At 40.0% G+C, this 26,280-nt stretch overlaps 2 protein-coding genes and 1 long non-coding RNA gene across 6 annotated transcripts; 1 reads left to right on the plus strand and 2 right to left on the minus strand.

Moving 5' to 3' along the window:
• Nucleotides 1–2,315: 2,315 nt before the first annotated feature.
• On the minus strand, nt 2,316–21,627 carry LOC117943054. Its single transcript, XR_004656276.1, has 3 exons — nt 21,350–21,627; nt 20,008–20,013; nt 2,316–2,326 (listed from the first exon to the last, which is right to left on the minus strand). It is a non-coding gene; the product is annotated as an uncharacterized LOC117943054 (long non-coding RNA).
• alas1 (aminolevulinate, delta-, synthase 1) lies at nt 7,782–13,527 on the minus strand. 4 transcript variants are annotated; one of them, XM_034868920.1, is made up of 11 exons: nt 13,323–13,527; nt 11,790–12,032; nt 11,471–11,653; nt 11,221–11,367; nt 10,775–10,994; nt 10,084–10,268; nt 9,790–9,969; nt 9,389–9,553; nt 8,569–8,837; nt 8,288–8,450; nt 7,782–8,098 (listed from the first exon to the last, which is right to left on the minus strand). In XM_034868920.1, exons 2-11 carry the CDS (start codon nt 11,998–12,000, stop codon nt 7,938–7,940), a joined length of 1,884 nt encoding a protein of 627 aa, XP_034724811.1. In that variant the 5' UTR covers nt 12,001–12,032; nt 13,323–13,527; the 3' UTR covers nt 7,782–7,937. The 4 variants fall into 4 exon arrangements, with proteins under 4 accessions (XP_034724811.1, XP_034724812.1, XP_034724813.1 ...); XM_034868921.1 differs by having other exon boundaries at nt 7,935–8,098; nt 11,471–11,650; XM_034868922.1 differs by having other exon boundaries at nt 7,935–8,098; nt 11,260–11,367.
• LOC117943044 (protein shisa-5-like) lies at nt 16,576–26,232 on the plus strand. The gene is made up of 5 exons (XM_034868936.1): nt 16,576–16,822; nt 17,614–17,755; nt 18,239–18,378; nt 24,427–24,708; nt 25,502–26,232. Exons 1-5 carry the CDS (start codon nt 16,756–16,758, stop codon nt 25,675–25,677), a joined length of 807 nt encoding a protein of 268 aa, XP_034724827.1. The 5' UTR covers nt 16,576–16,755; the 3' UTR covers nt 25,678–26,232.
• Nucleotides 26,233–26,280: the final 48 nt, after the last annotated feature.

A 26,280-nucleotide genomic window follows, 5' to 3' on the forward strand; every position in this document is an offset into this window, starting at 1 on the left:
GGAAGTGTAAATGGAGTTTGGGTTGGTAATTTGACAAGCTGGGCCTCCAAAGACTTGCAATATGCAGTTTACAGTATATCTGCTCCACAGCAATTACATCAATTTAATTATTTTCATCACAGCAATGACGTTGCATAGACCTCATATATCCTTAAAACACTTTTCTATGTACACTGAACAAAATTATAAACGTAACACTTTGGGTTTTTGCCCCCATTTTTCATGAGCTGAACTCATAGATCTAAGACTTTTTCTATGCAAACAAAAGGCTTATTAGGCTACTCTCAGTTACTGTTCACAAAACTGCCTAATCTGTTTTAGTGAGCACTTCTCCTTTGCCGAGATGATCCATCCACCTCACAGGTGTGCATATGAAGATGCTGATTAGACAGCATGATTACGACACAGGTGTGCCTTGCGGAATGGCTGCGGAATCGCTCCGGACCAGCAGCGGAGTCATAAGGTTTCCATTAAAGTCAATGTGGAACGGCTGCCTTCAGACTCTGTCCCAGAGCTTCTAGTTCATTTTCAAAATAAAACAAAACGTGCTCACGGCAGATCGTATTTCACTGCCCTAGACTTTGAAAACACAGCACAGACTTGTTTCCCCTCTGCCTATGAATGGAAATAGATTTGTGGTTCTATTCTGCATGAATTTACGAGATCTCGTGGGTCCTCGGGACTTCAGCTGTCAGTCATGGCCGCAGCGGTTCCGCAACAAATCCGGACCTGGTGGGTATTGAGGGACGCCACGCAGTGGAGCCGATCCGTAGCTGTTCTGCAACCGGTGGAAATCAGGTATTAGGCTGGCCACAATAAAAGGAAACTCTAAAATGTGCAGTTGTAGCTGTATTGGGGGGGTCCGGGAGGGGTCCGAAAAACAGTCAGCCTCGGGTGTTATGGTCATGGTTAGGGATCTTTTTCTCTCTCGACCTAACTGCAGTTCGTCCTCGTAACCGACTTGAGTCGGTAAATGCTCATCTTCGATGGCATCTGGCACTTTGAAAAACTGTTCTCTTCACAGATGAACCCTAACCCTAACCACAACCCTAACCACTACACCAGACACTGACTGGCTTTCAGACTCCTCCTGGACGCCTGCTGTCATGGAGACGTATTACGTCTTGTTGCTTTAGTGTACTGAGGCACTTTTTTGACCAACTCAGTGAGACTGATCAGTCAAACTGCCTTTTCTGCCGAGGGTCATCTGGTTGGTGTGCCGGGGGCAGAAGGCACACATGTGCAGTAATCCTGCTGTCTAATCAGCATCTTGATATACCACACCTGTGAGGAGGATGGATTACCTTAGAAAAGGAGAAGTCAGACACATGCAACATTCACTCTTCATTTTTTAGACCAGAAAAGATGAAATAATGAAACAGTCACATGGTCACATTCCTGAAAGACCAAGTTTTAGACCCAACCAAAACATGACACTGATCACGTAAAAAGACCATTCCCATTTAAATAACTCTTTATATCCAGTCTTTAGGATTGCATTGAGACAGCCGCCAAAGCATTTTGACAATGTCACACAAGTATTTATTTGAATCATGGAAAGCAGAAATGAAACCAAGTTGCAGCTTGTGCATTACTTTAATTTTAGGTTGACATTGCTTGGGACTTTCTGCCTCTCGGAAAAACAATCTCCATTTTTGGATAAAACAAAAATCTTTAAATCTTGAACCTATCTAGAGCAAAGGACACTGACCCCAGCAAAGTAACAACTGTATCTATTCTAATTCCTTGAAAGGCATTAGAACACAGAGGGAAGAAATGATCATGTCTCATTTCAAAGAAAATAAATGTTGGATGACGCTGCGATCCTAATAATGGAAGTATTGTTTTCAAAAAACCCAGCTGCAACAAGGGAGCTCTCTGAAAACACAGAGGAATGTGTAAAACTTTGAAATCTAATGCTGTTTTAATCAGCCACATAGACACATGATGACAAGGTTACATACAGAGATTTCATGAATACAAAATATTGTCTCCACGGAATGTGTGTGTGTATGTCTGTGTTTGTGTGTCTGTGTGTGTGTGTGTGTGTGTCTCGTGTGTGTGTGGTGTGTGTGTGTGTGTGTGTCTACCTGTTGTTCATGAAGGCTGTTAAACCAGTCAATTGTTGTCTGTTCATCACACAACTTGGTGCTCTCTCATGAGGAAATTACCTTTCTGAAAAGACCTTTCTGTTCTGTACAGCTCTAACAGACATTGGCCTTCAATCAGTTGTGCTGTCTGGTTCATTTCGGACTTCAATATCTTTGAGACAACCAGAAGAAAAACTTTTCAGGGCTGGTCTTGGGTGGTTGGTTAGCAGCTTAAGCTAACTAAAACCGAACACCTTAATATTGTGTAAATCGGTTGCAAGGAAATATTTTAAGTGCAATCAACTAGGTAGTAACTATGTAGTAATAATGATCAGGTAGTCATAGCATAACCAGCTAATATACAGTTTAAGGAGGACAAATTATACATTAAACTTAACCCTTTGTGAGTGTAAGTATGGCTTTTTCTATTTATAACTCCATACCTGAAGGAATATGTTTTTCAGAGTGAATAGTATTCATTCAGTTAAGACTGAGATGGAATAAGATAACCTGACCAACATTTTTTGAGGTGCGTTGCGTTACTTGGGGAAATGTGATTTAAAATACTCAGTTCCGATTTTTACAAAACTGCATTTTGATCAAGTGTCCAGTCAGACATCTTTCAATCAGACATTTCATCTTTTGCTCCTCAATCTAAATGACAAATGACACGGAAGGACTAGGATGTTTCAAATGCAACATGAATGTTAAAAATACATTCAGCCACTGTGGATTAAGTAAAAAAACTCGTCACACATTTGAAGGCGTGGGCTTCAAGGAGTATAACATGGGGCTAACTGTAGTCGATTTTGGGCCCATGCATTAAACACTTGACCTACTTAAAAACAAAACAAAACAAAAAACATAGAACATAAACCCCTTTGAAAGATCTCTTTAATATTTCATATTACCAGTTTTAGTGACTTAACGTACTTGAGTGATAGCTAAGTGAACAATTGTAACTAGGTCGTGTCCTGCGTGTCAAATTCCCTAAACTCCACCACCGCTTTCTACTGTTACTAAACCCAACTGTCCCGTACTTCTTTTCCCAAACCCAACCTGTCCCGCTGTATACAGCGGTGCAGTTGTTGATATAAAAACTGTGCTGACCAACATGAAAAAATTAGATGAACGTGTTTGTGTTCACAAATCAAATAGATTAAATGACGTGACCATTTCACAAACTGCCGTGAGACTGTGTTGGCAGGCGATACCGTCACTCCGTCCAAAATCTTGCTGACAACTCACCCAGTGACACAGATCACTTTGGTAGAGATAATGGCAGCAGTTCAACCCAATTCTGTCACTGATTTACAAAAATAACTTTCGCTGAAACAGCGTTCGCTGGAAGAATCAAAGGGGATGAAGGATTTTGGACCAGACCAACCCAATTTACAAATCCAGCAGCAGGCTGAGGCCAGTGACCTCTTGTTATGCGAAACGGAGTTGGCTGGCTGGCTGGATGTGATGTTAGCAAGTCCTCTTTTTGCTTTCCCTGTCTTTTATTTCAAAGTGCCGGCACTGAGGTTTTGTGGACAACATCGGGCATAAGAGTCAACATGAAACATTTCTCTGAAAAATACAAACGTCATCAAAGTAGACAGACATCTTGATAATAGCATGAAGCTAAGAATTTGGGCAAAGTTAGCATTGCTCAACAACTAGATGAAGGATAGAGGATTGGCATTAGAAGCCATACTCAAGAGGTGACAAAAAAGTGTCCAGGATAATAGACATTTTGTGGAGCAATGAGCAGGAAACCCTTTTTGAGTTCATCCCTCTGCAGTCAGCTACAGCTGAATCCATTGCTACAGCATTATCAACCCTTTTTTTGAGCACAGAGATAATCTCATTTGCTGTTTTGAGAGACTCAAGTGACTTTGACCCCAATACTATCTGAGAAGCAGGAGCCCTGGCCATGCTACTTGAGGATCAGGATTTTAAGTTCCTTTTGGAACTTTTTCACCACATACAGGCACAGAGATGTCAAGAAATGTACAAGTACTTTGTTATTTTACTTAAGCAGAACTTTGGGGTATCTATACTTTACTGGAGTAATTATTTTACAGCACACATTTTACTTCCATTCCTTACATTTTCACACAATGTGTACTTTCTACTCCTTACATTTTAAAATACTTTTAAACTGGGCAAAACAACCTGCACTACTTTGTTTTAACAACTATGTATTTTGTAATTAAGAAGAGCAAGACAATGTGATACAAGATTCAAGTTACAAATTTTTGAGACAAATTTTTGAATTTAAGAGTTTTTTTTCTAACTCTATCCTCCCACCCACTACCAAAAGCACGTTGACTATTTATATTAACATACATTTTGCTCTCCTTTCCTTCTGACCAGCATATGTCTCAATGACTCTCTGATTAATGTCAGACATCTCAGTAACAACTCTCTGTTCCATGGACAGCGTGGCCACAGCATTCAGCCTCTCCTGGGTCACGGTGTTTCTGAGAAACGTTTTCATTCTTTTCAAGGTTGAGAAGCACCATGGTCATGGGTGTGGTAATGACAACAAGGTGGCGCAGACAAGGTGGCCTGTGAAGGAGAAATGTGCCCTGGTTTGTCCCAGGATGTTGCCACAGACGTATAGATATATAATATTTTTGCTGGGTAGTTTATGATTTCATATTTCCTTGGTTCATTTATTTTTATGTTGCCAATATATTCTTTTAATGATGCTGTTGTATGATGTTAAAATTATGATTTTTGTAAGGATTTAATTATACATTCGTTATATAATACATGCAAAACATACATTATTTGCAATAATTGACTGTCTTCTATAACAAACTCACATATTATTAGGTGAGATATTGGCCGGATGTTACCAATACCCATATTGGGTGTTGTTTTTGTCTAAATGGATGTGTGTTTCTCATTTTGAGGTTTCCTAAGTGCCATTCAGAATCTTTTATCAAGCAGATAAGCGGAATCATTCAATGTGAGAAATATGAGACTCCAGTGAAGGTTTCACTGGTACTTACTTTCTTTTGTATGGACCGTGAGAGTTTGGAAGGCAAGCAGGAACCAGTAGTCATGGAAATGGTGGTGAATAAGGTTGTTAAGCACATGCCGAACAAACCACTCCTTGCATGGCCTTTTGTCCTGTTTGTGTTGATTTTATAGCTCGTGCTCAGTATTTGAGGGGATACACAGATATCCCTCAGGCGTCTGAAGAAATTAAGCATATACTGACATATCAGTCGAGTCTAGTTCACCTGATCAATAAACTGGAATGGACTGAACACACAACAGCCAGAGCAGCCTGTACCTGCTTAGGACACTGAGGTCCTTTGTGGTGCAGGGGCCTCTACTGAGGACCTTTTATCACATGGTGGTGGCATCAGATATTTTCTATGGAGTGGTCTGCTGGGGCAGTGGCATTGAGGTGGCAGATAGGATAAGACATGACAGGCTGATTGGAAAGGCCAGCTCGGTTTTTAGATGCCCCCTTGACACCATGGAGGTGGTTGGAGACAGGGACATAGTGGATAATTATCCACCATGACGGAGAACTCATCCCACCGCATGCAGGATCCTCTGAAGGCAAAGAGCAGCTCCTTCAGTGACAGGCTGCTGCACCTGTGTCAAGGAGAGATGCCACAGTCCCAGTAGACCACATGGGCACACATACACACACACACACACACACACACGCTGCAAGATTGTGAATTCCCCTGTTGTGGGATTACTGTAATAAAGAATTTTGAATGTTGAATATGTGAATTTACATTTAAAAATTGTATAGACCAACATATGTACATTTTACAATTGTACATACTAACGTTACTGAAGTCGATTTGCACACCAAGCTGACATACACAATAGCATGTTAATACTTATATGACTTATATACTTATATGAAAAAGAAGACAATGTAATTGATGGCAGAAATCTGGACATGGTAAAACTGGAGTCACTTTTTTAAGCCACATGTAAGACATTTTTGGGTTTAGGTTGTTGTTTTTTTAGACAATTTGTTCAGTTTTGATGGTGTTTTATAGAGCTAGACCAGTGACTGTAAGTGTTGGCATCAATCATAAAATTTGGCATTGAAAAACAAAACAATGGCACTGAAAATAGTTCCACTAAAAAACAAAAACACAGGCACATATAAGAAAAGGATTCCTTCATGTCAATCTTTTTTCAGTGTCAGTTTTCTTTTCAATTACAAATGTGTGTTAATATAGAAATACATTTTCACAACATTATGAAGTGATTAATACCCTTTAACATGTTTGTGTGTGTGATGATCTTATGTATAAAGTTTATCGATGAGTCAAAAGTGGGAGTATTATTATGTACACAAAGCAGTGGAAACACCAATCTTCAGTAACAGCTACACCCATTTCTTCCATTTTCAGTGTAGTCCTGCCTCTTATGAAGCAACAGTAGCTTACACAACACTTGAACACTTGGGACAGTTAAATGAATTAACGGTCTATGGAAGATTTTAATTAGAGCCCATGTATGCTCACATTTATCCATACGGTTTAAATTAAAGTGGTGGTAATAGTAGTGCTACAAGGCTTGTCCAAATCATTTGATTGGACCTGTCTGTGTACATAACCGTGGTATCATTTCAACTCTGCAAAAACACTGAACTTGACCTATCTATGAGAGGCTCTGAGGCGTCTGTGGACCCTAAGGATGTGTGCGTGTATGGTTGTGAACTAGTGACCTTAGAGTCACTTTGAGTTTTATGACAACATTTACGCAATCTCCATCTTAATTTACAGGTTAGAATTTCCCCCTGAGACACCCACAGCACAAGCTTTCCCATGATAAAACGGCACAATTTGCGAACCGTATTATTTACTCTTTGTTTGTCAAAGTAATTGTAAAAATCCTCACCCCTTGTCTGTCCTTATGTTAGTCATTTTTCAAACATTAACATTACTTTTTATCATTGTTGTTTCCTTCTTTTCATTTTCCGGTGTGTGTTCTGTTGAGCACTTTGGATCAACTGTGTTGAGCATAAATAAAAGTGAATTTAAAATAAGGGCCACTTGCATTCAAACCTAACAGGTTTAAAGCAACAATGGACACAACTTACAAACCAACAAAGTTCATTATGCAATAATACATAGTTTGCCAGCCGACCCCCATTACAATGTGAAGGTTTTAGTGCTTATTTGCTACAAATTGCAGTGATAGTATTGTCTTTTCCAGGGTTTATCAGTAGTGAGCAGAAAAACAACCAATGTCCTACATTTGTCACAAGCAGGTCAGTGGATTAATAATGTTACCAACACCTCCAATAGTACAACAAAGATTAGGTTTTCTCTTGTTGCGACCCAGTTATTGATACCTTTACAAAAGTGTTTTGTAAGCGTTTAACCTCTGAGCCTCAGAACCATGTAAGTCAATGTTAACCTGTCCATTCAATTCACAACACATAAATACAATTTAATTGCTCAGTTATAGCATGATTAGCCTATTTTAGAATTTTTAATTATGTCAGCAGAAGGACAATCTGAACACTTATAATTAGTTTTATTTATGTTTCCGTGCAGGGACTACTATAGGACAACACAAAGAATTAAAAGTGCTGAATAAAAGGCAGTGAAAGGTTTATGGTTATGGCACTGTTTTTCTAATTCATGGTTCCTTATAAGATCCGCATTTGTATAAATATAAACAAACAAACACATTTTCTTTCCTTCTCATATTTTATTTGGTGAATATACATAACATCTGAACATAGAATATTTAAAATAATGTGTAGGAGGACTTCTCAAAGATAATGAATACATTCTATGACAGTGATAGAGGAATGGGTGGTGAGTGTTTATGTGCCGTGTCTAGGTGCAGCAGAGAGTAGTGTTATGCGCAGGCTGAGATAGGGTGGCTGAGGCCGTTGAAGAACGACTTTTCACGATCGCTCATCACCTCAAAGTGCAGCGGCTGCTGGCAGAACGTGCACTCTGCTGAGGAGTGGGGCTTCAGCTCCAGGCCAACTTCCTTCCATGTGTGCACCAGCTTCTCTGTGGAGGGAAAACGGGAAAGAGTGGAGGTAAAGTTACATTTTACTACTGAGAGAAAGCTACAAGCAGTTACCACATGCATGCTGATTAAATTCAGTCAACTTTTTGATGCTTTTTGACCAAAACTAATTATTTTAACTAAATGTATTTTAACTGAAAAACATTAACAAGACTACTAGATGTTCTTACCAACAAAGTATTTCATCATCTCAGGGTTGTGGTGAGGCGTTGGAGCGATACGTAGAAGCTCTTCTCCTCGTGCAACGGTAGGATAGTTGATGGCCTGCACATAGATGTTGTGGCGACTCATCATGAGGTCACACACCTCTGTGTTTTTCTCTGCGTCTGATACCTAAAAATTATAAAAAAAGACACACATGATGATTAGGATGAAGCCATTGGGGAGACGCACTAAGGAAATTACGTGTCATATTTAATGTCATTAGGCCACAAATGAAATGATAAATTACCCGGACTGGGATGATGTGGCTGGGGCAGTGCACCACTGGCAGCCCCGAGTCCATCAGCATTTGTCTGAGCAGCTTGACGTTGCGCTGGTGTTTGCGTCTCAGTGCGCGGCCCTCTTCCCCTTTAAGAACCTGGATTGAGTTTTTGGCTCCTTCTAATAGCATTGGTGGCAGAGAGGTGGTGAAGATGAAACCAGCGGCGTAGGAACGCACCGTGTCCACCAGAGCTGCAGTGCTTGCGATGTAGCCGCCCACACAGCCGAAGGCCTTGCCTGGAAGAGGATATGACACATGGGTGGTTATTCTTCGATCTGGGTTGTTGCTACAGCTCCACAGACAACAATTTATATAATTTCAGGACAGTCACTACATTATGCTCAGTGGTCTATGCAAAATCTCAGAAACTAGATCATTCGGAAATACAGGAGCTGTACAGCTCTCTGCTGGGAACAGAGCTTAACAGTGACACACAGACGCAAAGAGTCATTCAATAAGAGTGCAACAAGAGCCCACAGTCTCCTAGCAACAGAGCTGCTCTGGCTTCTTTAAGCCCCCTGGCATATTGGTTGACACGGATGAGGCTTGATCCTGAGTATAACAACAAAACAGAGATTCCCACTTGCTTGAAGTAGTTCCCTATTCTGATTCATAAACATATATACATTAAGAATATAGGATAAAGATAAGTATAGTTACACAAATAGCCATTCATGCCAATTATAAATGGTTCATTTAACGACTGAAAAACATTTTGGCACGGCTTCAAAGTCGTACTGCTTAGCAGAACCTCAGTATTTCGTTTGATTAGACACTACATGCTGACCTAGTGTCCCTGAGATGATATCCATCTTGTGCATGATGCCATCCCTGTCTCCGATGCCCCCTCCTCGGGCGCCATACAGGCCCACGGCGTGAACCTCGTCTACAAAGGTGATGGCACCAAACTCATGAGCCACGTCGCACATCTCCTCCAGCGGACACACAGCACCTGTGTTACAGATAGAAAGGTTCAGCCATTAGCCGAAGTAACCGCACAAAATAGGTCATTCTAGTTTGACTCCCACATCTACATTTCCTTTGCTAGACAACAATCAAATAATGGTTTGTGCAATCAACATTCCTGCCATCTCAGTGATTCATAATTTTTCAAGAAATCAAAAACCAGGTAATAAGCAAGTTTAAAGAATAAAAAAAGTAAAAGTAAAGGGATCATCCCAAACTAACCATCCATGGAATGGACGGTCTCAAAGGCCACAATCTTGGGTTTTGTGGGGTCTCCCTTCTGTAGAAGCTCTCGGAGATGGGAGGGGTCATTGTGGCGGAAAATAAATTTCTTAGCACCGCTGTTCTTGATACCCTGGATCATTGAGGCGTGGTTGCCTGCATCAGAGTAGATCTCACAACCTAAAATAGAGCGGAAGAGAGAACACGTGAAACTGAGAGCTTGCATCAAAGTAACTCTATTTGTTGCATTGATATCACACATGAATTAATGACGTATATAACATTGTTGTATACCAGGTAGCATTTTGGCGAGGGTGAAGAGGGTGGAGTCATTGGCAACAAAGCAGGAGGTGAAGAGCAGTGCAGCATCCTTCTTGTGAAGGTCAGCCAGTTCTTGTTCCAGTTCCACGTGGAACTTACTGGTCCCGGAGATGTTCCTGGTGCCGCCTGCACCTGAACCATACTTTCTCAGAGTATCCCTAGAAACAGAGAAAAAAAAACAATACATTTGTTTTTTTGTTTGTTTTTTGAAGCTGCTCAGAAAATGTGTGTCAGAGGGAAGCTTAAGGAGGGTTACGACTACAACAAATTAAATAAGTAAATAATTAAGCAGGAGAGTTGCTGGGTAGTAAGTGACACCTTGGTTCAAGGGAATTCAGCTGTACGGGGTAAGAGAGCTGGGCAAGCTCTAACAAGCTGAAAAGAAAAGAAGAAAAACATCCCCACCCCAGAGGTTGAGGTGTAACCTATGGCCAACTAACACTCCCACAAACAATGGACTGAATCACCCATCGGTGTCAGGTTGTATTCAATTATGTGCAGTGTCTCATCTTTTTTCCCTCACTCTCCTAACTGACCAAGGCATCAATAAGAGACGTGGACAGCCAAGAAAAACATTTGTCTCATTACCTGTAAACACATCTAAACCCATGGGACTGAATCAGGTGTTTTTCCCCCTCACACACATAACTCCCCCATTACTCACACAATGGATTGCACGACCCGTGGGTGTCGACTCATGCCTAGGTAGTCGTTGCTGCACCAAACGGACACCTCCCTCTTGGCCTCTAAAGAACCGGTGAAGTCTTCGGCCATGGGGAACTCGTTGGCCAGACGATTCACAGTCTTGAACACACGGTATGTGTGGTCACTTTTTTTCTCTTCTATCTTTTTCTCAAAAAAGAGATCGTATTGGTAGCGGGACACTGTAACAGAACAGGAAGGCAAAGCTTGCTTAATGTGGCTTGCATTGGGAGGGATGTAGCAATGCCTAGCATGATGAAAGTCTCAGCTCACTTCAAAGTGACTATTTGGTAGGTAAACTTCATTAGGAGAGAGAAATTGTTGCTAGTATGATCACAGTTTCTCAAGCATTCTGTGTCTATACTATTTCATGTTAACAAGTTGTCAAAGCACCCAAATAAAACTTACTTTTGCCTGGCAGGTTGTCCTGCAGCAAATGGGAGACGCCTTTGGGCCGCTGTTTCAGGAGGGTCTTCATTAGATTAGTCTGCTCCCCGCCACTTCCCTGAATGGTACTGGCCAGGGACGGCTTCTTCAATTGGGCAGTGGACACTTCTGCAAAAAGGTTGAGAGATGACAAAAAGAAAATGGTATCAAATGATGTACAAAAAGACGGACCAAAACTGGGAAGTCTAACTAATGTCTAAACAACTCTTACCTTTCTGAACAGTGCGGACTTCCTGAACATCCTCTTGGAACTCCACACCGACCTGGCGGACCACATTGCTGTTCTTCTGGCCCATCTCAGCTGCCAGGAAAGGGCATTTGGAAGCCACCTGGCCTGAGGATGGCATAGGGTGGCCACCTGGCAGCTTAGGATCCCCTTCCTGTTTGCGGCCTGCAGCTGGACAAAAGAAGTTTCAGACTTTGATTGATACTAACAATCTTTAAACAATATTACATACAGTACATCACAATATTACATACAGTACAGTACTAAAAAAAAAAAAGCATCTCTACTTCTTTGTCACCCTCACCTTCACTGGCAGACATGATGTCTTCCATCTTCTGACGGGAGGAAGAGGAGGAGCAGAGGGCACGTGCCATTGATGGAGCCATAGGTTTAGCGGCAAGCTCCATCATAATGGGACATTGCTGGGCGTAGACCACCATAGACTTTTTGGATTGCTGGAAAAAAGCCTGGGGCACACGAGCCAGGAATGGGCACCGACGCATGATCACATCCATTGCAGTCCTGGTGATGATGATTGTCCAGAGTCCTAAAGAAGACAGTTGAAACTTAATTGAAACTTGTGCAAAGTGTGTTTAGTTCAGTTACATCTTTTAATGTGCTGGGCTCGTATTTTACCCTAAATACGAGCAATCCATTCAAACTCTTGCTTAATTAACACACATTATCTCAATCATGGGCTGCATATATAATTCACATTTAAGTAATCGGCTTCTTCTTTTAGTGCAGGCAATAGAGGTGTTGGGAGTACGTACATTTTTCACACTGAGGTCAGTGGATATCTTTTTTTGCTGAGGAAAGATGTCACTGTCAGGTTTTATAACATTTACGAAACCTTTAGCACAAGGTCACCCTCACAGAAACTTCCAGATGTAGTTTGCTCCGTTCCACCCCCCAGTGTGTTTATTTCAAACTAATATATTTTCTTAAGAAATGATGGACCTTCAGGCTCAAACTTTAGGCTGTTTTATCACAATACCCCGCCCTCATTGGGGTAAAAAAAATTGTGCTAGTACTATGTTAGTTTACCAAGTTTCTGTCACGTATCCTTTAGTCATATTTATTTGACTGGATAAACTGCTGGGATCACTGCAACAGGTGTCTATGCTTAGAAAGGAAAATCCCATATCTTACGTCTATCCCTGTGTCATAACCACCCCCACAGTTCAAGTCAGGTCTACACATTTCTAGTCAGAGTAACCACTCCCGCACCTTTCCACACTGTAAGTTCGAGGAAAAGAGATACTAGCCGGTAAAAACTTCAAGTGAACACTTAGGTGATACTAACCTAACTAAAAAAGAGAGATTCAAGAGCTACTTAAATAGCCAATTTGGATGATAATGTTGATCGTATTGCTGTGTTCCGTCAGCCTTTGTAACCTGATTTCCTAGTATGTGCTTACTTTTACCGTATAATTTTACCAGCAGAAAAATAACATAGGCTTTGACAGAAGCTTCTAGCTAAAGAACTTAACGTTATCCTTATTACAACCTTGACAAGTTTAGACACACTGAATTGTTTGTGGTTGATAAAGACCTTGACCCTTAAAGTGCTGTTCCGTGTTGACTCGCAAAGCATTTCGTGATTAACGTTATAACACATTAAGAGAGCAAGAGTCACGACGTGTCTGTCTTTAACGTTGACTATCGTAATAGTTTACCCTAGCTAGTGAGACTAAACGTCAACCCCACCGCTTGTGATCCATGCAAAAACGTTAACATGCCGGGTGACCGAGCGTTGATGTTAACAAGGCTGCTGACATTAGCTAGCTAAGAAGCTACACCCAGAAGTAGAGATGATGACAAATTAGAAACTTACCTCTTTCAAACTTCACGCTTCAAATGTAGTATAATGGGCCAAATAACAGCCACGAAGCTAATCTAATGCTGCACTCTGAATAAAACGACCCGTTTTTGAAGACGGTGAAAGAAGTGACTACTTCGTTATCCTGCACTGAGGACGAACGAAAAGGACGAGGACGTGTAAGAGCTTATAAGAGCCTCCAATACTGATACCGCTTGGAAGTATCGCGAGATGTCATTCGATTACGTCAAAGGTGTGTGACTCACGCATGTGATCAGTCTGAGATTAAATTGAAGAAGAAACTAATATCCATGTATTTTGGGAGAACGGGTTCTCTGTGGAATTCTGGAGAAAAAAATGGAAAATGATTTAAATATTCAAAAGAATCACCAAAGTATATTAGAAGCAAAAGATGTTATTCTTAACTACGATCACAAAAACTAAAAATTACACAGGATTGTCAATTTACTAATTCTACGAGGGAAATTTCATATCCATGAAGCAAAATTTGCTAAATCGCGGCCAGCTTTTACTCACTTCAGAAGTAAATTTCGAAACTTTTGTGAGTCTATCCAAATCATTAATAGTAAGAAAACTATCTAAACAGCTGATCTACTTCAAGATTTTAACGAAATATAATTATGTAGCCTTAAGCCCATCTCATCTTGTCTTTGTATTGTATTTTATGTTTTTGTTGTTTATGTTTTAATCCACTCTTCTAAATGTTATTTATTTGTATGTATTTATTCATGTAGTGTGCATTCTAACTAGCTGATGTGGTGGAGCAGAGAGATTTCCTGTGCACATGTGACCTCTGGTGTTGAAAACAAGACATTGAACCAGAGATGTTCTTTGTACATGAAGGCTATGTTCTTAAAGTTGTGTTGATGAGAAAACTTAATATGTGCACATAGGTTTTCATGTGTGATTTTTGCAAACAATGGAAGAAGTAAATTTGAGTTTTACACCTGTGCTTTTAATATTTGAACAATAGGATCAAAGTTAAAGTTGAGAAACATGTGCTCCCAGTAGCATGCATATTGGGTACAACCTATCAACCTACAACTAGGGATGTAATGGTCTGAAAATTTAACCTCACGGTTATGGTGACCAAAACGATCACGGTTTTCAATATAATCGCGGTATTTTTAAAAGTGTGTTCAATGCCTTTAGCAGCAACTCTCTTCTTGCACGTTCTGCAGACAGGATAACTATCTTCAATCAACTGTCCTTTGGCATTCTTATAATAACCAAAATATGCCCATGCTTTATACTTGGTCCTCTTTGAGGGCTGATAAATGTCCTGCGCGATGTCATCTTCTCTTTCCGCCATGATTCCAACTTCAAGAAACGCACGTTGTAGGCTACGCAGTGTGCCTGCGCGGCAACTTCAGGAGACTAGGAAGAAGCTGAGAAGGATTTAACACACGGTTTCCACGCCGTGGTAATCCACAACGATAATAATGATATTTTAAATAAAAACTTTAATTGTTATCATCAACATTTTTATCATGATTTACTGTTAGACCGATAATTATCCATACCACCAACCCTGTGATAAAAAACAATAAAATAAAATACAACAACCCTGTGATAGTTTCTACCTTTATAAATAACGCTCAGTTATTGTGATAGTAATTGTTATATTTTTATTTTCATTCTGGCCTACGGGCTGCCCTCATCAATATAAGTAGTGATATCAAAAAAACATAAACAAACAAAGACACCACTAATACCTTAGCTGTAGATGTACTACAACACACATTTCTTCATGTCATAAATCCCATTGCCATTGTTTCTGGATATAGTGACACAACTGTGGTATTTTACCAGTGCTCCATGAAAGTGTGAACAAACATAGGGAGTGGATTAACAATTTTGATATTTGCTTAACAACTAAAGCCTAATGGTTTTAAATAGATTTAAAACCTGCAAAACAAAAACATGTCACCAGAGTGTCTCCAAATTGTCTTCTGAATTAATTAAGCAAATTACTTTGGCTGCAAATTTCATGTATACAATTCATTTCTGGGTTTTCTGAATGTAGTCTTACAATCCGAGGTATCATAAATGCTCAGCATAGATAGTCTTCAATATGTATAGGCTGTGTGTGTGTGTGTTTGTGTGGTACATTAAACATGCATAATTGGACAACCATGCATGGGGGAAAGCATTTAGAAAACAGCAGTTGTCGTTTTACTATCTGAATACTTCTTCCACCACTGTCCTCTAGAGTCCGGACACATTATCAGAGTGAGAATCTGTGCATAATTGTGGGTTTCACACTTTCACATGCACTATGTAGTGGACTTACAATGTGGTATTACTAGTTCTATTACTAAAGTAAAAACTCTGAGTAGGCTACTTCTTCCACCCAAGTACTTAAATTTACAGAGTTACAGTTGCACAAGAGACAGGGAGGACTGGGTGTTGACCGGGGCCCAGCAGCTCATTTTCCTTTCCAGCTAAGTAGGGAGAAAGGACACCACAGCTCCCAACATAATGTATTTCTTCAGTCAGGGTTAAGTTATGGAAAGCATGTGTTAAAATATAAAAAATTAAAAAAAAAAAGATTAAAAAAAAGATTAAAAAAAAGATTTGAAAACAATGTATTTCTGTTTATGTATGATGCAGCCGGGTTAGGAAAATATGCATTATTTGTCTTTGTGAAAAGGTCAAGACCGACCTTACTGTCTACTGTACTCTCAACTCTATCAAAACAAGAATTGATTAGGTCATATCCATCATTTAGCACACATGAGGCAACGCATTGTCCCCACTGGACAGGTAACTGTTGTTCCTGCCTTTTGGGAGCCGCCCCTGCTGGGGCAGACTTAACTACGAACAAAGGAAATGCATATCCCAGTGAACTTAAATAGAATTGGCACTACCATGATAAAAGATCTTTACCTTTACCTTTCGGGGTGGGACTTGATCTTCAGAAAACATCTGACCAATGGGGAAAGATTTGGTTTCAGGAGCCACCCTCAACTTATTTGGGATGAATTTGGGCGTGGAGACGTGGAGATGATTTCAGGCACGGTCTCATGTGACATCAGGGAGAATTATGGATCAAGTCCGCTATCAGCTGCTGTGTTCTTATGTTTTGTATCGTATATTCTTCGTCTTATCATGTTCATCATGCTGTTTTCATTAAACCTTTTCTTAATTCTCAATTGGACCCTCGGCCTCTCTTTGTCCTCATAAAATAATAATAGTAATTCAACTTTTATAACAAGACACAATTTAAAAGTCAAAAAACAAATACATAGAATGGTATTGTAAAAACATTAAATCTCTACCCGGAACATGGGCGGGTCGTCGTTTCAGGACATGACTGAGTGACGCAAAGGTGTATAGACGATCTTTGCGGCGGCACCTCGGTTCATTTCCATGGTTCATATCTGACAGTCGGAGGAGAGTCGTCTCGAGGAGTCTTGAAGTAGCCATGGCGTCAGGCCTGCCCAGTGTTGTTGTGTTCGCTTTATGTGCGGTCCTGGCCCCTTGTGTATCTGGTGAGTTTTAATTTTTAATCTCCAAACGGTCGTTGTTTTGTTCTTTGTCTCTCATGTTTCTTTTACTGCAGTAACGTATGCTCAGTTAGCTAACGCTAACGCTAGCTAGAAACCGGGATTCAAACGAAATTTCGAGCGATGTGAGTGACGTTAGCATTGCAACTTAGCAGGACTGTCTATTAGAGTGGCCGTTTTTGGTCCGAACGTGGTTTTAATATGGTTAGCTTGTTTCAAGTTGCAAATTGGAAATCAACCGTCACCCCGTCCAGCTTTTTTATTATTCAGTCAACACACCAAGATATTTAACGTGGCTCAACTGGTCGTTGTCAATGTTTTGATATTTTTTATGCCCTAGCTATTGTCTATCTGATCATTTTAAATACAGATTACGTTTAGTCTTTTCATAAAAAAATCCATAACATATTGCAGTACCGTTACCGTTGTAAAGACGACAATAACCTTCATTGATCAAAAATAAAGGTGGACAAAATATTAAAAATACACGTCAGAATAACGAAATGCACCAGAGTTGAATCAACACCTCTCTATACATTTGATAGAAAAATAACCGTTTAACTTTCATGCATGTGGGATTTGTTGCAAAACTGTTGTATTACTGCATTACAAATATTAGCCTAATTACCAAACCAAAATGTGACCCCTTAAAATTAGCAAGGATACCTTTGTGGTTTACTCCTATTGTACCCATCTCTGGCAGTTCATCACCACTACAGCTTTGTCTTGAGCTTTAGTGAGGCTAACCTTTCCTGCTCCTCTTTGCTCTGTTTCAGCAGGAGACCGCGACTGTCTGGCCTTCAATAACAACCCATACCAAAGATGCGAAAAAGGCAGTTTTTGCTGCGGTAGCTGTTTCATGAGATACTGCTGTTATTCAAATTCCTTGCGTTTTCTTGAGGATCAACAAGAAGACTGGTATTCTATTTTTATTCTGTAATAGATGGTTAATGGCCTCTAACTACAGTTTCTCGTCCCTGTGTAACCTCAGTAGAGGTGTGTCGTTGCAGCTTGTTTTGCAAAGATCATACAGTCAAGTAACAGGAAGTAGTGTCTTCCGGTGTACGACCACCGACATCAAGATAATGTGGGAATCAACTGCAGCTTGCGGCAGAAGTCACCTTTAACATAACAGATTCATAAATAATGTTTAGCTTACAAAGACAACAAGGAATAGGATTTTATAAACTGGGTATTATTCTGTATTTATGTAATTTTACACTGCATGTATTTATGCTTTTTGTGAATTGCAGAATGAATAGTTGTCATAACAAATATTGTGTATTAATGACGTTCACTATAATTAGTGCTATGAGCGCTAAGTAAATTAATATTATTGTCTATTATTCTGTACCAGGGCGATAATATTAACTTAAATGTTTTTTTTTTTTTTTTATATAGTGCCTATTCCTCAGGCACTTCTATGTCAGCATTGCCCATGGCCATTGGTGTTGCTGGGTCCATCTTTACTTTAATCATCTTCATCAGCTGCTGTGTTTGTCCCTGCTGCTGCCTGTACAAGATTTGCCGCAAGCCAAGACGTAAGTATCCCTCTTCTAGCAAGTCAACCTGTCTGTTGTTGTTGGTTATGCTTTTTAGATGCAGAACGGACAGCTAGTCTTTTTGGACCGCCTTATATTCCCCACGGCTAATGTTTCAGGAGCTCAAAACTTACATAGGTGCCAAAGGGAAGTAAAAGATATTTAAGGTTAGGGCTGGGACTGTATGGATTTTTTCTTACAGTGGTTGAAAAGCAAGAAATTCCCGTAGTAATGTGATATACCGCAACCCTGCAAGCTAGCATAAGTTACTGCGAAAATTGCCGGGTGCCTGAAGTGACGACAGTGTCCAAGCAAGTGGTCGCGCAAGGAGAGCGAGCAGTAACGGAGAATAGTGTATGAGTGCCACTGTGAGGAGAAGAGAGAAGAAAAAGAGATACCAAAGATGATGTAAAGTGAGCTAGAGCTTCTCAAGACACAGCGACTTTATCTGTTGTCAATGCTGCCGGTAAAGTGAATGGCGTTACCCCCGAAAAACATCGGAATTAACCCTTAGCACAATGTTTGTACCATTTCAGCTCAATGTGAGAGTCTATGCTGTGTTTTGCTGTCATTTACGGCCGCTCTGCTTTCTCTCCTCTCCGTTGATCTATTCCACAGTCAGTCCAGAAAGCTCTATTTTCAATAAAGTAAAAATATATAAATACTTTTTTGCAAGACATTGCTGTGCGGTTTAGTCGGGATTAAGCAATAAGCAGACAGAAACTGCACTAGCTGCTAGGCTAATGTGCAGTGGTAAACCCTGCAGCACTAATGTTAATGTGTCCACGTCCACCTCAGCTCAATGGACTGTCCATCCTCGTGTGCAAAACTGAAGTGACAAGCAACTTCTCTCCATAAACTTGAATCTAGGATAGAAGACAGTTGAGGATGACTGAGGGTGATAATGACGATAACTACACAGTGATTATTGCTTTAATTATTTTTCATATCTCACAATATCTGTTCCGTAAGCAAAAAGTAAAAAAAAAAAAAAGAATGTGGTGATGGCGGTGATGATGTCCTCACAACGGTAGTGGCACGTGACTGCGGTAACCGTCCGAGCCCTATTTAAGGTATTTTAATTATTCGGATTAGCCAAAACAGATGCATTATCTTGTTATTTTAATCATGAGTAGTCACTCAATTGGTTTTAAGAAAATTTTGTATAATATTGTAGCACAATATGAAATTACACATACTGTAATGGAGGAGTCTAGGATATCCCATTGTCCATTCATTGATACTACTAGCTCATGCCATCTTTTATGTAAAAAAACAACAACATCAGTGTTTATGGCACTTTCATGTCACCATTTGCTGCATTCTCTCTGCAGACTGAATATAACCCTGAAAATCAAACGTACACCTACTTTCAACCCCACCTGACTCTTTTCCTTAAATGAACGATTTAAGATGCTAAATAAATAAATAAATAATAATAATCATTTTAACAGTATTGTGAGATTCAACTGAAAATCATTTACAAAAAAGGGCATATTAAGAATTTGTAATTAGTGACCTTTTATAAATTCACTGGTTCCAGCTTTTTAAATTGTAGTAGTTACTGGTTTTCTTAATCTGTTATTAACTAAACAAAATATTTTTGGGGTTGTGAATTTTAGACCGAACATGTAACTACGTATTCCTAACCCACAAACAATGAACAGTGACCGGTGTTACTATCACTTTATATTATTCTATACATTCACATTTAGTCAAAAAGCATGTGGTCATGTGTTGCTGCTTCTGCAACATGTAGCTACACATATACGTAGGTTCCCTGCACACTATCAACAAGTATCACATTTACGAGTCGCTGACTGTCTGTTGGCAGCTTCTCAACCTACGTAAAATGCATTGTCTGATTTTCTTTTTTTTGGGGTGGGGGGGTTGTTATAAGGAAGAACCCAGACTCTTGGTTTCCAATGTGTTGGAGTATTTGTCCGTCTGGTTTTGAAAACTGTACATCAGGGGATTTGTTTGAGGTCTGTTGTCCCACCCACCACATGACTTTCGTTACTGCAGTGACATAGTCTTACAAATAACACAGACATTGAGACACAGAGCATTCCCAAAATCACTGGGATATGTGACACAAAGAGGTACTTTATGCAATGAAGTAAACTCTGTCCAGAGCTGTGATGTTCCTGATATTTGTGTTTATCATTCTGCAGGCAGTGCCGTGTTTTACTTGGCTTTTTAGTGATCTTCTGTATCTCGCATGTTGATGAACCATTATAGTCATCAGTAATATTTGCTATTTGGAGTTTGTGCCAAAGGTCACGCCCGTTAGGGGCCCGTTCATTTTCAATGTTCTGAATCAAGCCATAGATGTGATAAAATCCAGCCTTTTATGGTTAAAAACCCCTCTGTGGAAATCTACGGTTTGTATGTACATGATGTATTATTTACATGTTATATGTTATTCCTGTGTGGTAAACACATGCCTCTATCACAGCATTGCACTTAGGGAAATGTTTCTTATTTACCAAGAATAAGGGCAATGTAGTTTATTTAAGCCCTAGCTCGCAACAAGCTGTGGTATGTTGTGCTCACAGCTAAGGGAAAATGTTTCATCTCGATGAAAATGTCATCAAGTGTGGCAATATAAAATTAAAAGACACATTCTAATTTATGTAGATGTGTATTAATAAATAGTCATATTCACAATAAAGTAGGCCCCGGCTGGCTGCCTACACATACTGAGGCAGTGCACGTAATGAAGGCCTACACTAGCAGCTAGCGTTGGCTATTTGTTTTGTTTATGCTAAACATGTTCATAAAATAACATAAACAAACTAAGTTGTAGAGGGAGCGGTAGAGCAACTCTTTTTTTTCTGCAATGTAAAGTTGCTGTTTTTGTCAGTGGAGTCTGGTGGATTTGAGAGAATAAGTAACGATTTCAGTTCCCTTCAGAAAGGGCTGTCTGACAGCAAGCTAAAGCTGTGAAAATATTCTAAATATAGCGTACGATTAAGGCTCTGATGCACCAACCCGACGGCCGACCTTCGGCAGAAAAGGCAGCAGGACTGACAGTCTCCCAGAGTTGGTCACAAAAGTTCCTCGCAACACACCGAAGCGACGTCGACTTGAGTGTACGTTCTGCACGTGCGCGAGACACAATACGTCTCCATAACAGCAGGCGGTACTAATCTGTGTTGTTGCCCAAAAAATTTAAACCTACAGCTGATTGGACGAACGCGTCATGTGGGTCTGGTTCCTCTGGAATTTTAAAAACCAGCCCATAATGGCGGCTCATTCGGAATACAATCTCATATTTTACAAAAATAGTCCATGCAGTTGCTGAATCTGTCTTCATTTCAGATCAACAAAGGTCAGTTTAAAAGATTTTCATCAGATTTTGAGAGACTCTAGTTACGCTCATCCCGCTCGTCATTCGCGGTCTTGCACTCCACCAATCAGATTGGTCATTGAGTCCGACTGCCCTCCTTCCAATTCAACATGTCAGTTTGGCAAAAATGACGACGACACGTAACACACTGAATTTTAGTTTACTATTTATTTGTTAAGTGTTTTTAAAGATGGGAACCAAGGGGCTTCCTGCTGAGCACCACGGACTGGGATTAGTTAACAATAACAGAAATACTGAAAATTGCTGGGCTCATTCCTAATACTATAATTTTAAATTATTTTGTATTCTTTAATCTTCTTACTATTAACATAAAAACACACACTTTATTTTCATGTTTGTGCTACAGAGTTGGGATTTGCATCTTGTTGCCTGATATGCAGGTTCTGTAGGCCTGTAAGCAGATGCTTAAAGAATTTTATGGTTTTTTTAGATAAGACCTCAGAATCGAATTCAACCAGACTTCATGTGCAAAAGCCCCCCTATCATTAGGTTTGACTTCTCAAAGTAAGCTTACAATAGCTTTATGACCTTGCTTCAGCCCAGCTTCTGTCTTTCCTAGTTTCATCTACATCTCAGATCTAGATCATAACAATATGGGAGGAATTATTTCTTTGCCTCTGTCACCCAAATGTCATTCATTACTAAAGGTTAGAGTAATCTTGAGACAAAGCCAATGAACCTCATGCAAAGGATAAACAGAATATTATTTTTGCAAGTATAGTATGTTTTCATTATATATTTTGATAATTTTAGTTGGCAACAGACACCTTTACAAAATGTTTACAGTAGTAATGCACATGACCAGGGAAAAACCTTGGCATGGTGACTTCCACGCCTTGTTTTTTATGAGCTTTGTGCAATCACAGAAAGACATCCTGCATCCTGTTTTCTCCAGTCACATCAGGGTGGATTTAGCTCACGTTTATGTCTCTATAGTACTCCAACTCGCTGCTAGATTCACATCCCAGTACTTAGACTCTCTTATCACTTATCTGTTTGTGTAAACAATTAACCGTGTTTTCTATGAATTCCTTAAAAAGTACCCACAGTGGAGTAAAGCGCCTGAGGGCTGTGTGTGTTTGTATTGACTCTTGAGTTGACAATACTACACTGGCCATTCCTCTCAGTTTGCTTTTTACAGCCACCTGGTTCAGGTTTTTCCATGTAGCGACTCAGCTCTATCAGGGCCAGCACTAGGCTAAAAAGAATGTGGATTCCCCCGACTTTGGCTGTTGCTGGCTGGGATCACATCCAGGAATGTCAGAGCTCCACCTCTTGTGACTCATTGTTTCCACATCAACCACAGTAGGGAAAACTCAAGACCATGCCACGTCATTTACAGGAAGTGGTCATGATGACTCCCACTCCCATGTGGTGGGGGAGTGACTGACACACACACACACACACACACACACACACACACACACACACACACACACACACACACACACACACACACACACACACACACAGGATTTACACTTTAATTACATACACTAGGATCCCTGCAAGGGTATTTATATAACATTTATAGCAATCTAGCAAGCATCTAATAAGGAACAAAAAAAAAGAAAGCTGTGTACCAAATCATGTTTAGTTTTCTTGGTACTTCTTAACCATCCCCATTCTTTACTATGTTCAGTTTTAGTTTCTTCTTATGAGAATATTTTCTAGGAATTCAATTATAGATTCAGTGATTTGTGAAGGCTAAAAAAACATGGCTCAGGGCAAAAAATGTCCAAAAAGCACACACTGCTTCTCACAAAGCTTAATTTGTGTGAAGCCAAAATTATACCATCCTCCAAGCAGATAGTATAAACAGACCTACTATGCGCCCATGGGGGCGGCAGCTGTCCATGTACGTGCCTGTTCCGGAGGATAATCGTGCCCTAACAAGAAATGAACTAAAGTTGACTCACTGAAGATTTCTCTTCTGGATTTTGACTGCTGGACAGTCAGAAGAAACCGTTAAGATGGAGTTTAGTGTGTAAATGAAACTAAACCTAACATTGGTTGGCACTAATCTAAAACAGTCGTTTACCCCAGTGGAAATACACCCTTGAGTCCCTGTCCAGTGTAATATGCAATATTTGTTTGTGACACCAAATAAAGTAACATTCATAGGACAGGACAGTTTGTAGAAGCTTGACTTAATAGTTTTTCAGCTCCGTTTAATTACAGTCACTGTCATGTTTGTACAGTTGCATGAATAAGTCTAGTTAAGTAGTTAAGCATTGCTTAAGAACAAACAGATCTGTTCTCTGTTTGACATCTGCACTTCTCCTTTTTTCTAAATGGTGTAATACTTTGTTCACACCATTTTGTAATTCTGTGTAATTGGTGGTGGAGCTTTGGAAATAAATGCTGGTAAACAATGTGACTTATGGTGAATGTTATTTAGTGGAGTTTATGTTGCTGTTAGTTGGTATGTCAACCCTTGCCGGTCTCATTTACCATGTTATCCGGCATTACCGGCATATCCTTATTTCCCAGTATACCAAACAATCAGCTCAGACCATTTGATTTTGTTGGTCAAAGCTATTTTAATTTAGTTCTTCATTTTGTCATTGCTCTGCAGAACTTCCCATTACTTAAACTGAGACTGTGATTGGACCTTCTACCTATGTATTATCATCCGTATTTTAAATGTGTTTCTGTCTTGATTTTGCATACAGCTGTGATGACTACCACTACCCACACAACAGTGGTCACCACGGCTCCTCAGCAGTACCCCCAGCAGCCTACTGCATCACCTGGGCATCCTCAGACCTACCAGGGGGGCCAGTATCAACCCTACCAATCCACACCAGTGCAGCCGGGTTATGGAGCCCAGCCCATGCCCCAGGGCTACGGAGCGCAGCCGATGACCCAGGGCTACGGAGCTCAACACATGCCAACATCACCCTACCATGGGCAACCGTTCATAGCTGCACCACCACCAACATATCAGGAAGCCAGTGAGTGTGGATTTATTTATAACCTAGACAAAGAGGTGCAGGCGTGATTGTGACTACAGCCTGTGACAACTTCCCTTTTTTAAAACACCCTGCCAGTATTTATTTTGTTAACAGAAATAATGATAAAACATATTTGTTGACAAGACACCAAATTAAAAAGTAGCCTTTATAAACTGTGAGCAGATTTTTAGGCATTGGTAAATTGTGAATGATTGGATTGGACTAAATGTGGATGAAACTACTACTAACTAACTAATTTTCTGAAAGTGGTAGACAACGAGTTTGAATTTATTCAGACAGCCTTCACTCTCAGAGATTCCTCGTAATGTTTAAAATGAAAATGTTCATTTCCCAAGTAAAGTTAGTACACTCTTTTTCTTTTTTAAATAACAGTTGTCTGTGTACTTCAAACTGATTTGATGTTTTTAAAATGCATTTGCATGGAATGGACAGAAATTAAGTTGATGATTACATAGTGTTTTCTCTTAAAAACCCGGCATACTAAGAAAAGAAAAACTAAATGCCCTTTACCACAGTATAATGACATATTACATTGTAGCTTTAAAAAAAACATTATGCAATTTTGGTGCTTTAGAATACCATCAGTTGGAAGTGGAGGTAGGATAATCGCTGTTGAAATAAAGTTTGGTTATGTCTGGATTTTGTAAAAAAAAAAAAAGGGAATGAAACATTTATGTTTACTTTGCTTGACAGAACTGAACTTGTGGTTGCAGTTGAAACATTTTCAGCCCTTTCATCCTGCCATCCTGCCATGTTTTCTTTTTGTGTACAGTCGGTCCTGGCTTCCATCCCAACCCGATGCCTTACAGCCAGGCTGCATTCACCCCAGGCCAGCCAGCGTACCCTCTGCAGCCTCCTGTGCAGCCTCAGCCCAACGCTCCACCCCCACCCACAGGCTACCTAGCCCAGCCAGCGTACAACCCCGATTATGTTGCTCCGCCCCCTTAGACTGGATAATAAACCATACTGCCTCACTCTTAGCCACTTTAAAAGTGCTCCAACATTTTCAATCTTGGCAGAACTAGAAACGTGTCTTGCTTCACGTGTTTGGGTGGTTAAATATGGGAATGTTATGACAAATTTGTAGTTGCTGTGCAAGTTGCCAAGAGAAAATGTTGATACCTCTCAGCTCGTATTGCATTGACTTACAATATAGTATAGTATATTACAATATAGTGTTGAGATTAATTTGTTTTGTTTTAAAAAAAAATTTAATTATTTTTTAGAGGCTCCACATTATCATCTTGGTAAATGACACATAAAACTACTGAGTCTATTTTAAAAGAGTAGACATTTTCCAGCCTTCTGGACATGTCTCAACACCTCCCTCCGGGTCCCCATTGTTACTATGCCCTGGCCAAACCTGCCTGACCTCTTCATTCACCATCTACAGAGATTGAAATCAGACTCAGGGGTCTAACTTTAGAGGGGTTTTGGTAGTCACGGGAATAATTGCATTGCTTTTCTGCCAGTATTTCAAACTGATAAAGTGCTTTAAACCTTTTTTTATGTACTTTTATAAGGCTGTATCAGTGTGGGAATAAATCAAGT

Source organism: Etheostoma cragini, chromosome 4 (genome assembly GCF_013103735.1).
Source record: "Etheostoma cragini isolate CJK2018 chromosome 4, CSU_Ecrag_1.0, whole genome shotgun sequence".
Classification (NCBI taxonomy): Eukaryota; Metazoa; Chordata; class Actinopteri; order Perciformes; family Percidae; genus Etheostoma; species Etheostoma cragini.

Coding starts and splice junctions, on each gene's coding strand:
- alas1 (XM_034868920.1), bottom strand. CDS start 12,000: ATGGATGTGATCATGCGTCGGTGCCCATTCCTGGCTCGTGTGCCCCAG. Junction 11,654..11,789: donor CATCATGTCTGCCAGTGAAG/GTGAGGGTGACA, acceptor TTTGTCCAGCTG/CAGGCCGCAAACAGGAAGGG. Junction 10,269..10,774: donor CGGGTCGTGCAATCCATTGT/GTGAGTAATGGG, acceptor CTCTGTTTCTAG/GGATACTCTGAGAAAGTATG.
- LOC117943044 (XM_034868936.1), top strand. CDS start 16,756: ATGGCGTCAGGCCTGCCCAGTGTTGTTGTGTTCGCTTTATGTGCGGTC. Junction 16,823..17,613: donor CCTGGCCCCTTGTGTATCTG/GTGAGTTTTAAT, acceptor GCTCTGTTTCAG/CAGGAGACCGCGACTGTCTG. Junction 18,379..24,426: donor GATTTGCCGCAAGCCAAGAC/GTAAGTATCCCT, acceptor TTTTGCATACAG/CTGTGATGACTACCACTACC.